General features: G+C 35.9%; 1 protein-coding gene across 1 annotated transcript in view; it reads right to left on the bottom strand.

The window, feature by feature from the left end:
* Positions 1–11,422, bottom strand: part of Isoc1 (isochorismatase domain containing 1) — a 160,901-nt gene extending 149,479 nt beyond the window's left edge. Inside the window, exons 1-3 of the mRNA XM_019207873.2 lie at positions 11,270–11,422; positions 10,954–11,157; positions 8,985–9,101 (exon numbers count right to left, since the gene is read on the bottom strand). Coding sequence (XP_019063418.1) covers positions 8,985–9,101; positions 10,954–11,157; positions 11,270–11,335 — 387 coding nt within the window. The 5' untranslated portion in view covers positions 11,336–11,422. The remainder of the gene's footprint in view (positions 1–8,984; positions 9,102–10,953; positions 11,158–11,269) is intronic.
* Between the last annotated feature and the right edge of the window lie 2,971 nt (positions 11,423–14,393).

Raw genomic sequence — 14,393 nt, 5'->3', positions numbered from 1 at the left:
AATGGAATCCATTAAACAGATTCAAACAGATATCCAGATTAAACACTCCATTGAAAGTGTACATAACAGAATAAAAGAATGCGAAGACAGACTCTCAGATATAGAAGACAAGATTGCAGTCAGTGACCATGAAAAGAGAGGTCTCTTAAAAACAGTAGGAGATCATGAGAAATCTATCCAACAACTCCTAGGTGATGCAAAGAAGAATAACATAAGACTGATAGGAATCCATGAAGTAGCAGGAGAAAATACAAATGACTTTAAAAAGCTGTTCAAAGAATAATGACAGAAAACTTCCCAAACAGAGGGGAAGTATTTGACATACAGGTAAGTGAGGCATATAGGATGCCAACTAGCCACAATCAAAAAAAAATCTACACCTAGACATATATAATAATCAAGATCACAGAAACCCAACAGAACAAAATACTACAAGCAGTAGCAGAAAAGAAACAAATCACATGCAAAGGAAAGCCCATCAGAATCACAGCAGACTTTTCAACACAAACCCTTAGGGAAAGGAGAGCCTGGAGTGAGATATTTCAAGTACTAAAAGAGAACAACCTCCAACCTAGACTGATGTATCCAGCAAAACTCTCTTTCAAAATGGATGGGGAAATAAGATACTTCCACAACAAAGAATACCTGAAAAACTACATGAATACCAAACCAGCACTACAAGCAATTCTAAATAAGATCCTAGAAAAAGACAATGAAGGCAACAACACCACGAGGCCCAACAGAGCAAATCAAATAGGCAAGGCAAGAAACTAAAAGAAGGTGAAAAAGTAAAAAGAGTCAACAAAAGGCCAATAACATGACAATAATAAGTCAGTATATATGTTATAACCATCAATGTCAATGGCCTCAACTCACCAATCAAGAGAAATAGACTGGCAAAATGGAATAAGAAGCAAAATCCAACAATAGGTTGTATACAAGAAACACACCTAGTGCAAAAAGCCCATAGACTGAAAGTGAAAGGATGGAAAACAATTCTCCATGTGACAGGAGCCCAGAAAAAAGCAGGGGTAGCAATCTTATTTGCAGACAAAGCAAATTTCAAATCAAAACTGATTCTAGTATTGTTGATGTAGGTCAATACTGCATCATACCTCTGTGAATGTAAAATATCTTGTACCTGCTTTATTATACGTAGTAGTGACCGTGCTTTATCAGAGCTATTTTTAAAGATATTACTCTAGAATGTTCTTTCCAGATGATGATTAAGATGCAAAAAAAAAAAAAAAATGGTGCCAGGTACCACAACAGCAACAGAACTTTGCTGTTATCTGGATACTATATTCTTTTGTTTCTTTGTTTTTGTTCTTTTAATGGAATGTGCTGAATATCTATAATTTTCTTCAGATGACTGCAGAACCTGGAGAAGCTGTTGCTGCTATTGATGCATAACACCTATTATTGGTCTTTTTATATAACTATAAACATATAATATATATATACATATATATATATGTATATATATATACATATATATATATGTATATATATATATATGTATATATATAAAATTTGAATTTTTGGAAACTTTAACTGTGCTGTCAACTTTGGAAAAACTTATCCCAATTTACTGTGTTGAGTCGGCATTGTACAGAAATTGACAGCCATATTGGTCTAGAAATGTTAATTTTTTTTTCCATTTGTATAGGGGTAACACACTATTAAATATGTAAGGTCATATCTACGTGGGTTTTATTACAGAAACTAATAAAGTATTCTCTAAATAATGAAAAAAAAGAATAAGAGAAGACTACAAGAGCAAGAAGCAATTTAAATATGTTAAGGGACCATTTTCATCTTCAGAATTAAGGAGTATTTTAATCTTACATCTTTGCTTTTCTCTTTTACTTTCCTTTTTGGTTTTATTTTAGGATTCCCTATTTTGAATGTTCATACAGAGATTTCTCTAACTGAAATATCGAATAGTTTCTCTGGTGTCAAACACTTTAATAGTACACAGGATCATAATGAGATAATTAATAATGTGAAATAGGAAGTAAAGGGCTAAAGCTGTAGGGAAAGTGGGAAGGGTGGGGGAAAAGTAATAAGGGAGAGGAAAAAAAATGAGAAATCAAAAAAATGGAAATAAAGTGTTTATAAATGGGGAGGGAAGGAGGGGGTGAAGGGAGGGCAGGGACAAGGGGAAAAAATGAGAATCAAGACCTATCTTGTAAAGGTACAGGATCCCCAGAATGAATGTAACTGTATTGTATACCTAGACTGTACCAATAAACTCAATAAAAAGAAAAGAAAATATTTTTTAAAATGTGGAGAAATATTTGATTCTTTTTTGACTCATAAATATCTGTCAGAAAAGGATTTTTTGTTTTTTTTGGTACCGGGGATTGAACTCGGGTCCTTGCACTTGCAAGGCAGGCCGCCAAACCACTGAGCTAAATCCCCAGCCCCAACATACCAGTAAGAATGCTAGCTGGTATTTGTTAACACTGACCAAAAAACACACACACGTGCATGCACAGACACACACACACACAGACACACACACACACAATTCTTCTGCTGTGCTCTTAAACAATGTAGGGCCTTCAGTAAAATCCATCTTCCCCCATCTGCAAAAGGGTTTTCTTCTTTGAAAATTCCCATGAATTGAAAGATTATAAATGTCAAAATTTTATTATTTTTGAATTAATATTAGAATCCTCGGAAGAGTACTCATAGAGTCACCTTGTGGGGGACAAAAATAATTTCATTCACATAAGAAGTTTTCCTTAAGTGCTTTAATAAAAAAGACAATAATGTTCCACATTTCACATAATATTATAAAGAAACCCAGTTTTAAAACACTCTAATAAGTATTTAATGAAAATAAATTCACTGAAAGCTAACAATGACCATAATGATAGTATCACCAAATCATTACAGAAGCCTTTTGCTTTATAATATTTGGAAAGTAAATGGACACAATATGAAACAGAATATGAACATTTTAAGACTGTATTTTATGAAGCCTTTATCTTTTTGCTAAATCTGTGCATATTACAAAAGTACTCAAGATGGCTTTAAAGATATTCAGCTAAAGATATTCAGCTACAGTCCTACTTCAAAGATGTTACAATGGCCCTCTAACAATTATATGGCACTGCAAATCACTGTTTATAAAATTTAAATAAGCAAGGATTCAATGAGTCTCTCTAAGTAAGAGATTCAGCTAAAAACAGAACATCAACAGAGAACTAGTGACCAGAGTAAGAACATCAGTTCAATCTAGAAAGATACATAGTCCACATAATTTGGTCAGATTAGATTAATTGTGGCTCACTCAGTAAGTCAACAACACTGTAAGAGAAATGGGTAACATGATGCAGAGTCCTGTGTTTAAATTCACACAAAATAATCCTATTACAATCAATCTGTAAATCAGTGAGTCCATTAAAATAAACCTACATCTTACCATAATGCAAAAGTCAAACCATTACTGGTACACATTTTTCTCTAAAGTACATAATTTAGGAAACCTTCACCTTGGTATGCACTTGACCAGTGTGTACAGTATAGACAAAAAAGCCACCTCCACTGTAATTTATTTTTTAATAAATAAAAACACATTAGGAAAAAAGAAAGTAAGCAGCACCTGAAGCCTTGGACACTGGTAACTAAATGCTGGTACCCAAATGATCTAGCTAGTTAACTGTTACTAAGAGCTGAAAAAAAGGAGCCATTTTTGACTTGACATTTTAATTCTAGTAGAGACAAGAATTTGTCTGAACATACAGTCCTGTCCCCTGATGGTGGGTAAGATACCAGTCCTTCATGTGTCCTATACTTTGGAAAGCAGACCCGACTCTGGAGCACTCGCCTTAATCAGATTCTGAATTTCCTTGAATTTTGGATGGTCTTTGTCAGCTACCAGCTGCAGCAGAACAGCTTCACTTGTGGTAACTATGATCCCAGTGCGAGCAAGACGCTTTAAAAGAAAAGATGCACAAAGACAGTCAAGAAGTGAGCATGAGAATGAACAACTTTATAACAGCAGAAGTGAGCCAGGGAACAATAGTTAGTGTCCTCTACGACAAACCTGGCCCACAGACATATCGTCAAATGCAATAATGGGCCAAGATTCCAAAACCACTTCCACAAACTAAGGATTAGTGACATGGACTAGAAGTAAAAGAAAGCATACGTGAGGACCTGGGTTCAATCCCCAGAACTACCAAAAACAGTCATTAGGAATTTATCATCCAATTTCATAGAAATAAAGGTTTTAACTGCATTAAAAGTATTATCAATAATCAAATGTGGATTCTGTATTTTTTCTGCCCCTGAACATCTGACATACAAGATGTGAGACCTACCCAAGAATAAGAGCATCCCTAGCTAGACATGACTGGCGTCATCTGAGGTTTAAGAATATGCCTCCAGAACCACCATCTTTGCTGCCATTACAGACGTTTTTTAGAAGCACTGAACAAGAGTAGAAAAGTTTAAATTGTACAGTTTTCCTTACATGTCAAAAATGTCCTTGCCAAACTGCTCCAGCAGAAGCACAGTAACTAAGATGGGAACAGGCAGAGGACAAAGGAGCAAAGGGATGGAGGAGAGCAAAACAGAAAATCAAGGGGAAAAGAGGGAGGGAAGAAGAAGCGGAGAAATGAATTCCATGGCAAAGATTCACTCTCTGAATCTGTTTGTTATTAGAATCTCTGGGGAACACTTATCCCAAGCATCCATGGTAGTTGCAAAGAATTCCTGTGAAAATCGGAGAAAGACCCAGATCAGTATCTCCTCATACAGCAATAAGCATCTGAATAGCCAAGACATCCCCATGGAGTGCGACTAAATCTTCCTTCAGAAGCTTGTGCATCTCCAGACCTAACCTTCCCACTGTGAGGCTCCTCTTTGGCCCGGCAGAAGGGAGGATATGCCATAAGCCACTCAGAAAGAAAGCTTCGCCCTCAACAGCAGTACAGAAAAGAGAGCAGTGCAGCTGATCAGGACTCTCAAGAAATGGAAAAACAGCAAGCAGTTCTGAGGAAAGGAAGAGGGGAAGCAAGTGTGTTAGTGCTCTTGATAAGGTCAAACTCCAGGGAGAATTTTCTTAAGACTTCTGAAAAGTCCTATTTCCTACTCCTTTGCTCTTTCTTTTCTTTTTTTTTTTGGGGGGGGCAGGGGTACCGGGGATCGAACTTGGGACCTTCTGCTTGCGAGGCAGTCGGCGGAACCACTGAGCTAAATCCCCCGGCTGCTCTTTAGTAAATTTATCTTTAGTTCAAGAATCAAAACATCCTGTGCTTGCTTCAGACAGATAGGCAGAAAATACAAGACAAGTGCAGTCCACTGTTGTGCAAACTGCGCTGAATGTGTGCTCCTTTTAAGCACAATCCTTACCCTAGCCAGTTACCAGCTCTCAATCACCCTCCCAACTGCTCACCAGTGTATCAAGGAACTCTCAAAGATTCAGTCCAATGCTGAGTCGTAGGCATTCAGTGTCTATGAAGTGCTTTACATAGCTCAGTATGCCAGCAGAGGTCACTTCCCATTCATCGCTCTAGATCTTTAATGAGGCAGAAAGGGAGAAGACTATACCAAGGGCTAAGGAAGAATCCTGTTGATTCAGAAAGAAGCCTATTCATAATGGGCAACTTTTTCTAGAGTTCTCTTGACCAAAGCCTGGTCCCTCCTATCCCACAATCCTCTGGTCATAATAGTATGGGCAGGCTAGGACACACACGTCACAGAAATATATTTGGGAAGACTGACACCTACATAATAGCACTAGGCTTCAAAACTGAATGCAGTCAATACTGATGGGGTATTTAAAAACCAATCTAGCCCAGAACCTGAGTTTAGGAAAGGTATACAAAATGCAAAGCTTTTATAGCATGCTAGTAGACTTTTGCCTAGTTCCTGCCCTGCTCGAACCTGGGAGGGTACCTGAGCAACAGGAACAATGATAGCTATTCCAGATCCAGCTGTTCACCATCTAACAATACTGGTCCCAAGCCCATTTTTTCTCCCGGTTTGTAAAAGAGGTAATTAAAACTCAAGCTGTTTGATGCACAGGGGTACATGTGCGTTAGTGTTTTGAAGATCTCCCTTTACACCTGCAAAACTTGCAAAACTAGCCTACCTAGGCTAAAGGAAAAGAAAAATGTCTCTGACCTATAAACCTAAAATGAACAGAAAGCCATGTGATTGGGGGTGAGGGACGACCCATTCATTATATTTCCAAGCAACATTAAAAACTACCCAGATGTACAAGGACATCAAGTTCAAGAATATCGTATCGTATCGTATCTTATTCTGCATTTACTATACAATTACCAACTGAAACAATGCCTGATACTTTTACTGAATAAAGCACATGACACAGACCCTGATACTTGCTAACTATAAATTTTAAGAGTATAGTCATTTTATAGGTGTCATCCTGACCTGAGTGAGACCCTCTTAGCAAACATGCAGCCTTCTATGAACAACAGGATACCACTAAAGGGCTATACTACCTTCAGCAAACAGACCAGATGGCCATAAAGAAAATTTAGGACAGTACGACCAATCTCCCCGGTGTCAGTTCTATATGCACACCTGCACTGACCCTCCTTGGAATTCTGACCTCAAGCATTCCATCCAGATTCCTTAGGATTATAACCCCATCCTCAAATCCTAAAAAAATTTAACTTCTCCTCTGGCCAAGCTGCTGAAATCATTCAGAATCTCAGCTCTATCTGCACCTAGACAGAAATAAATCCAGTCTCTCGCTCACACAAAGCCTGTGTCCTCTCATGCACTGTTTGTAACAATAGGTAACATGGACAGTGTCAGGAATTATCTTAAATAGTTATATTCTAAAGGAATAAATTGATATTTTAACTTTCCTACTTATAAAAAAAAAGAGAAAATAACATTTCACAGTTCTCAAAAAAACTTAGGGATAAATTAAAACAATACTACTTCCTTATGAAGATAAAACTAAGAGGAAAAATTTAAGGTCTGGCAAATGTTTCTGTCACCACTTGACCTGATATAGAATTTTAATTCTACTTTCTCCTTTTCAAATTCAGCCCTTTAACCCCAGGCAGGCTCTTCCAAGTCACCGAGACAATGGGTTCTTTCCTTCCTTTCTCAGAATATCTCAGGCCTGGTTCCTTCTTAGTCTTAGAATTAATATGCTCATATATTTCAGGGAAGACTAACCCCATGAAAGCCACAACGACTTTTTAAAAGCAGGAGCTACCATTTGAGTACATACTGTGTCCCACACTGTACTAACTGCTATAAACACATTATCTCATTTAATCCTCAAAATCCTATGATGTAGGGGCTATTATTATTCCCACTCCACTAATGAGAAATCTGAGATAGACTATGTAATTTGTTGAAGGACACAAACTATGCAACACTACCACTGCATTCACATCCGCACTGATACCCCACACTGTCTGGACTCCTAATCAGAGACACCAGGCAGCCTGTGGAAAACTTAAGCATGGATGGTAATGAGTGACTATGCTTTTAATCTGAGTCTTGTGGGCAGATGGAACTGTAATAGTCAAGACTTCTGTGATAAATACCATAAAGAAGACATGTCTAAGAAACCTGAACACAGGAAGAAAGTCCTTGAAATGTCTTAAAGACAAGGAAAGTGCTATTTGTTTGTATGTCTTTAGTTTCTTACTTCCTCGGTAGTACTTCAAAGTCTGGAACTCAGAATAAAAAAATAAAAATAAAAATAAAGATTATCCACATATAAAAAGAGCAGCTAAGTGAGGTGGGGGGACCTGACAGAGAAAGTATATAAATTTAGGCTATTAGGGGAATTCAAGAAGTGAGAGCTGATTATCTCACAACTGTGAGAAGGGCTTACAGATCTTTGGTGAGAATGGAAGAAGCAATATTCAGTAGCAACTATCAGCAAATGCAATAGTCCCTAAGGTCTTGAAAATAGCTTGAGAACATAAACTAGTTTCACCTGCAATCTCAGTATGAGACTTACTACTTTAAAAACTCACAGAGAAAGGAGAGCCGACTGGGACTGAAAACTGGTATTATCAGTTATGGCCATCAGCGCTTCCCAACCTCCACTCAGCTGCTTTCCTTCCTCTGTCTCCGCCTCCCTTTCTTCATTTGCTCCACCTAATCACCCCATAGAACACTTTAGGCTAGAGATGATTCAGAAATCCTACAGAGAAAGCAGTTCAAATGCCAGCTTAGGGGAGGACACTGGGAGATCTCAAAACAAAACAAAATCCACTATATTTCTCATTTTTAGTAGAAATATTTAATTTTCCAATTAAGTCCACATGTATATAAATTCAAATGTACATAACCCTGAAATTATTACAGAATCAGAATTATATATGAAAGAGACATGACACTTTTGACTGAAAGTTCCCCATGATTATGAAAGTTTTAACTGTCTTGGAATAAAAAATGCTCAAGTTAATATTACTGTTAGGTAATGTTAATAATCAGTGATTTCCCCACTCTAGCGCTAGAAAGTAATGAAACATTGCATGTGAATGGCATCCACAGTCAGGGACACATTTCCTAATTCCAGAATTTAAGTCTGACAAAACCTATTAACCAGCTGAACCAGATGTAGGCCCAATCTGCCCTAGTTTTGGTTAACCTGTGGCTGAGTTAAACCCAAGTGAGTTTCTACTTTGCAAATTTCTGAACAGTTCAGGTTAGACTTCTGGAAAAAAAATCTTTTAGTCCATGTGTAACCCTACAGAAAAATCTCAGTGAAAGACATAAAAGAAATTTGGTCATTAGTAAAAACCTACCTCTAAGGAGAGGAGAAAACAAATAAAAGATAGGATTTATGGTGAGAGCTTAAAGGTATGTCTGTGATTAGTTGAGACTCTAGAAATTAATGAGTCTGATGCTGTCAGACCAAGCTTAAATTTAAGAAGTCAATCTTTCATTATACTTAAAAATGTAATATTCCTAATTTGTTTGGAAAATGTGATAAATGATGTATTTTCCAGCAGGACATTTACCTCAAGAGCAAACATCCTGTCCATCATGCTTCTTGATGAGGTGGCATCAGCAACAATATGAACCTCAATACCTCGACCAACAAGCTCCAGAGCAGTTTGCTGGATGCATACATGAGTCTACAGGAAAGTAAAAATTCATATGTAAATACATGGTAAACCAAAAGTTTTCTACAAATGTGAAGCAACATGATAAAGCAGAGAGATTACATCTAATGACTTTGTTCCACACCTAGTTTTGCCTCTAATTAACTAGGCTGCTTGAACATAAATCAGTGTCTCTATCTTTGGTTTTTTTGTAAAATCAACAATTTTATTATATTATTTCTTATACTGGGAACCATGAATATATTCTTAAAGAGTTCCATTAAGAATTTCTTAAAGATTTTTCATCTGCATCTTCTAAATGACCTTAGAGCTATTACCCTTCAGTTACTGTGTCACCTGCATTTGGGTTTGTTTCTGTATTCATACCCAAGTGCTTGACACTGTGGAGTGACAAAGTAGTGGGAAAATGGATTCATTACAAGGCATCAGGTGTTAATGCAGGCCAATCCAAAATAACTTATGATGAAGGGGCAGCAGGGATTTAGCTCAGTGGTTCCACCTGCCTCACAAGCTCAAGGACCCAAGTTCAATCCCCAGTACCAAAAAAAAAAACCAAACAAACAAACAAACAAACAAATAGCTTACGATGAAGACCAAAAGAAAGTATGTGAAAACATGGCAAAACCAATACTTTTTAAATGCACAAAACAATGAGATAAATCAGACAAAGCATTATAAACAACACTACTTCACATCTAGCTTTGTCTTTAGTTAAATCATTTGAACACACATTAGCAACTGAGGCTTGCATTTATTCACCTATAATGTCAGTAACTGTGGATATTTAAGTGTACATCACCATAACTATTATGGACTCCATCTTTGTAAACACTAACTCGTGACAACTCATTAGCAGAAACTAGAGTAAAAACACATTTCAACAATATCTAAATTATAAAACCAATGAAAGCAGATTTCAATAATGCCATGTCAACTTTATCTTCCCATGACAAAAGAGCTTTGGAAAATTACCAACTGACACTTCATTAAAATTGGAATTTTTGGATGGTTCGAAGAGAATATCGATTATACATGAGGTCTAATTACGATGAACAAGAAAAATATGCAGAAGTCATCAACAGCATTTAGTATGATTAAACAAACAGGATTTTATACAAACAGGATTCCTCTATACTATCATTATTGAAGCCAAAATATAAATATTTCATGTACATCTATTTGTAAGACTACACCTTTCCACAATTAAAAACTACTACTATAAAGCCTACTATCAAAAAGTCATAACCATATGAAATGAATATTGTTATTCTGATTTCATTATCTTAATGGTTTTGTTCATTATTTTTAAAGTTTTAGTATATTACCAGTTTAAAAGCTAGGAACAAATAAACTGAGATCATCATTAAGAATCTATGAGTATTTTTTTCCTTTAAAAAGTTATTTATATAATTCAAATTTGAAAAATAACTCCAGGACTGCTAAGGTTTTTTTATAGTACCAAAATACAGGCAAAATGAAATCTTATGACACATAGAATAAAAATAATGCCTTTGGTGAAAATGGGTTATAAATAATTAAATTATTTCAAAAGATTAAAAAGTATACTGTAAAAATCAGTCAGCCTAAATTCAGGACCAGCCTTATCCTTCACTAGCTGTCCAAGTGTGGCAAGTTAGAGGATAACTTTGGGTTTTAGTTTCCTCATCCATTACAGGGGCATTAAGAGAACTCAGCTTAGGGTGTTGTGAGGGTTTAATGAGTCAGTAACTGTAAAGTGTCATATAAACAGTGAATCCTCAATAAATGATGGCCGTTTCCCAACAATATTACTGTATGTATGGAATTCTATATACAAAATACATTCTAAAAATATCAAATTTAAAGCATAAAAATAGGCACTTACTTCTACTCCAAATAATACAACACTCCTGACTCCAGGAATCTCTGCTAATGCTGCTTCTACTTCTGGTAATACCATTGAAAACTTGCTCTTTGGAAGTACCAGTTTTACACCTGTTAAGTCAATTTCTTGAACAGTGCTTCCGAGACCTTTAGGGTACTGTTCTGTTACAATAACTGGAATTCCTAAAATCCGGGCTCCTTGCAACTGAAAACAAAAACAAAACAACAAATAACACAAAAATTATTAGCAATATACAGATGATTGTATATATGAATATATTATGTTTCAGCAAATTGGAACAAATAAATAAGCATACCAGTCTTTGTCCAACACTTATAATATCCCCAAAATATTTGATGGCTGGTCTGAATCTTTCCTGCATATCACAGCAGAAAAACACAGTGCTCGAAGGTGTAAGATTTCCCAGGGTAGTGAGCTGAGGGAGAAAGAAAAAAGAATGATTTAGTACTAGTTATACAATGACAGTTATTTCTAGAAGTGGTCAAAGAAGAAAGAAAAATGTTCCTATTGTTTAACCTAGTAAGTATATTTCTAAATAATTATGTTAAAAAGTTACATTAATTCATATAAAAAGTATGATAAAATGTATAAAAATTTCATGTAAAATATCTACAAAGATGTACCAACAATAAAGAAATGGTTTAACAAATTTTAACATATTCACAAAGCAAAATATTGGTCAGCCAATTAAAAATGTATCTATATTGTTTTCAAAGAAATTGTTCCATCTAAGAAGAAATACTCACTAAATATTAACCTTAAAAATTTGAAAAGCAAGTATATAAAAATGTTAACAAATGGCTTTTTAATTAAGGTATTATTGGCAACTTTCTTATACTTTTCATGTTATTTTCCAAATGCTATTTAAACACATTTGCTGAATGTTATTTAAAAATATATTACCTTTATAATCAGTTTTCAGTAATAGAAATACTTAAATTTGATGATAGTGTTCTTTAGAAGTATAAAATTACTGCTATCAAGATAGAAATATTAAGCTGGTCTCAGAAATAATTTTGAGTTTAAAAGACAACAATGAAAAGATGTTATCAAACTGTGAAATGAACTACACTGTACTTCTAGAAGAACAGACCCGATTCTTACACAAGGAAAAGCAATTAAGAACAAGATAAGGTACTAGATTTCCAAGCTGCACCTTTGTGGCTTCAGTGGATCCACTCTAACAATTTGGGCCCAGAAAGGATCTAGCAAAAAGCAAAAAACCCACGATGAATACATGAATTTAATCTCACTGGATTCTTAGAAATTCATGGTAGTTTTCTACCTTGCAACTTACAGAAAGTTCTTATTAGCTCCTGCATGTAACACAGCCCCCTAATGATCTTGTTTTACATCCCCTAAAGCCACCCACAGACCACGATTACTAATGACTTCCTGGCAGAATTTGTGTCCCCAAGGCATGGTGGGGACTTCACCACCAGCACAGCCCAGCACTGTCTGTCTTAGTACCTCTACTTGTAGAAGACTATCAGGAAACAATTCCTATATGAATTAAATGAACCATTGAAGCACACCTTTCACCCTGAATGCTGTGCTGTTCTAATTGGTTTATACTTTAGTTTCTCTATTCCCTTGTCTGAGGACTCTGACATTTTAATCTCCTGCTGAGACTGATCTTTAGTATGTGTACAGATTAACCACATATATATAATGCAACAACAAATTCCTGGTAGAATGTGACTGCCACTTATCATTCTAACACCATGTATATGGTTTTCCTGCTTTGCCAATAAAATAATACCCTACTTTAATTACATATCTAATTCTACTGTTTCCTTGCTTCATTTCTTAATGGAAGGATTCTATTTCCATTTTGATCATTTTCAAAGGCAAGGAATAGATCTGCACATGTAAGCACTATCAACAAGGCCAATTTTTCTGTTTTTATGTTGTTTTAAAAAACAATCACTACTTATGACTAGGCACTTTAAGTTCCCAATAAACATTAAATCTTAGCTCAAAGGGGTCAAAATCTACATTTTTTTAAATATAAACTTAAACAGTGGGTCCCTGGTCATTCCCAATGTGATTAGCACACAGTATATAAAGCAGGTTGTCTTCAACAAGCCTGTCTGAAATTAGAGAAATCAAACTTAGCCAATCCTATCATTCTACTTCTAGCAAGTATGCAAAATAAAAGCCCTGGGCAGTTATATAAATGGGTTAGTGGCCATTCTCTGACATTCCTATTGCTTACACTTGCTTGGAACAAAAACCAGCTTTCAGACCTTATCTCAGGCTATACTGACTAACAACACATATACCACTCTTATATGTGTTGGTCTGGTTTCTAAACTTACAGAAGACAATAAACGGTAAATCAGAAAAGAAACTGCTGAAAGCAGGAAACCGACAGTAGCAAGAAATGACAGCTGACAAATAATCCAAAATATAAGAAAACCAGACTGAACCTAGCTTCCAAGTCCAGGACTCTGGTGAAGAAGTAACATTTGGTTGTTGGTTAGGAAGACATTATTCTAGCACATTCATTATGAATATATTCAGTTATGCAGTATTTCAGAAGGGCCGCAATATAAAATGGCCAAAATATTTGTAAGTTGAAAATTTTAAAGGAATAATTCTTACTTAGCCTAAATAATCAGAGTTGTGATCAGTTTCTGTTGCTTGGTGCTTCCTTGCATCTCATTTTAGCTATAAGATTGCCTGTTCCAGACATGTGACCACATCAGATGTATGTCGATTATACCCAATTTGAAGAGGTCAGAAAATGAAGCCCTGAAGTCTTTACCCTCTACAAAACCTTTCTAGTGTAAGAATTCTCAGTAATCCATGGAGAATACAGTGGCAAGGCAAGGTTTTATGCAGAGGTGACCAATTAGAATTTTGTGAATCTAAAATAACCTGTCTTACACAGATACTCTCACATTTCCTTAAATACAGCTGCATTTTAGTAATTTGCTTCTTAAGAGAAGGGCAGAAAGAAAGGAGAGTAATTTTACCTGACACACAGGAGAAACCTGACAAGCACACTTCAGCTAGGTGATCATGACTAATATAATTAATGCTACATTAATAAACTGTACGCTTGACAAGATATGATGAGAACAACCTTCACAAACTGCCTCTCAATATCCCACAACCCCAGTCTACTCATGAGAAAGAGCAGAGACCAAAACTGAGGGACATTCTACCAAAATATCTGACCAATATTCCTCAAAACTGTCAAGGTCATTAAAAAAATGAAAAGTCAAAGAAGCGTCATAGATATAAGAGCCAAACAGAACAAGACAAGTGAATGTAACTGATGTGCTGGACTGGATCCTAAAACAGAAAAAGGCGCTAGAGAAAAGATAGTGAAATCCAAATTAAGCGTGGTGTGTAATGTAATGTACCAATGTTGGTTCCTTAGTTGTGACAAATGTATCACAACACAGTAC

This window comes from Fukomys damarensis, unplaced genomic scaffold (genome assembly GCF_012274545.1).
Source record: "Fukomys damarensis isolate Sample0158 unplaced genomic scaffold, DMR_v1.0_HiC HiC_scaffold_3, whole genome shotgun sequence".
Classification (NCBI taxonomy): Eukaryota; Metazoa; Chordata; class Mammalia; order Rodentia; family Bathyergidae; genus Fukomys; species Fukomys damarensis.
Note: the sequence above shows the minus strand (reverse complement) of the source record. Positions and strands in the feature narration are given on the sequence as shown.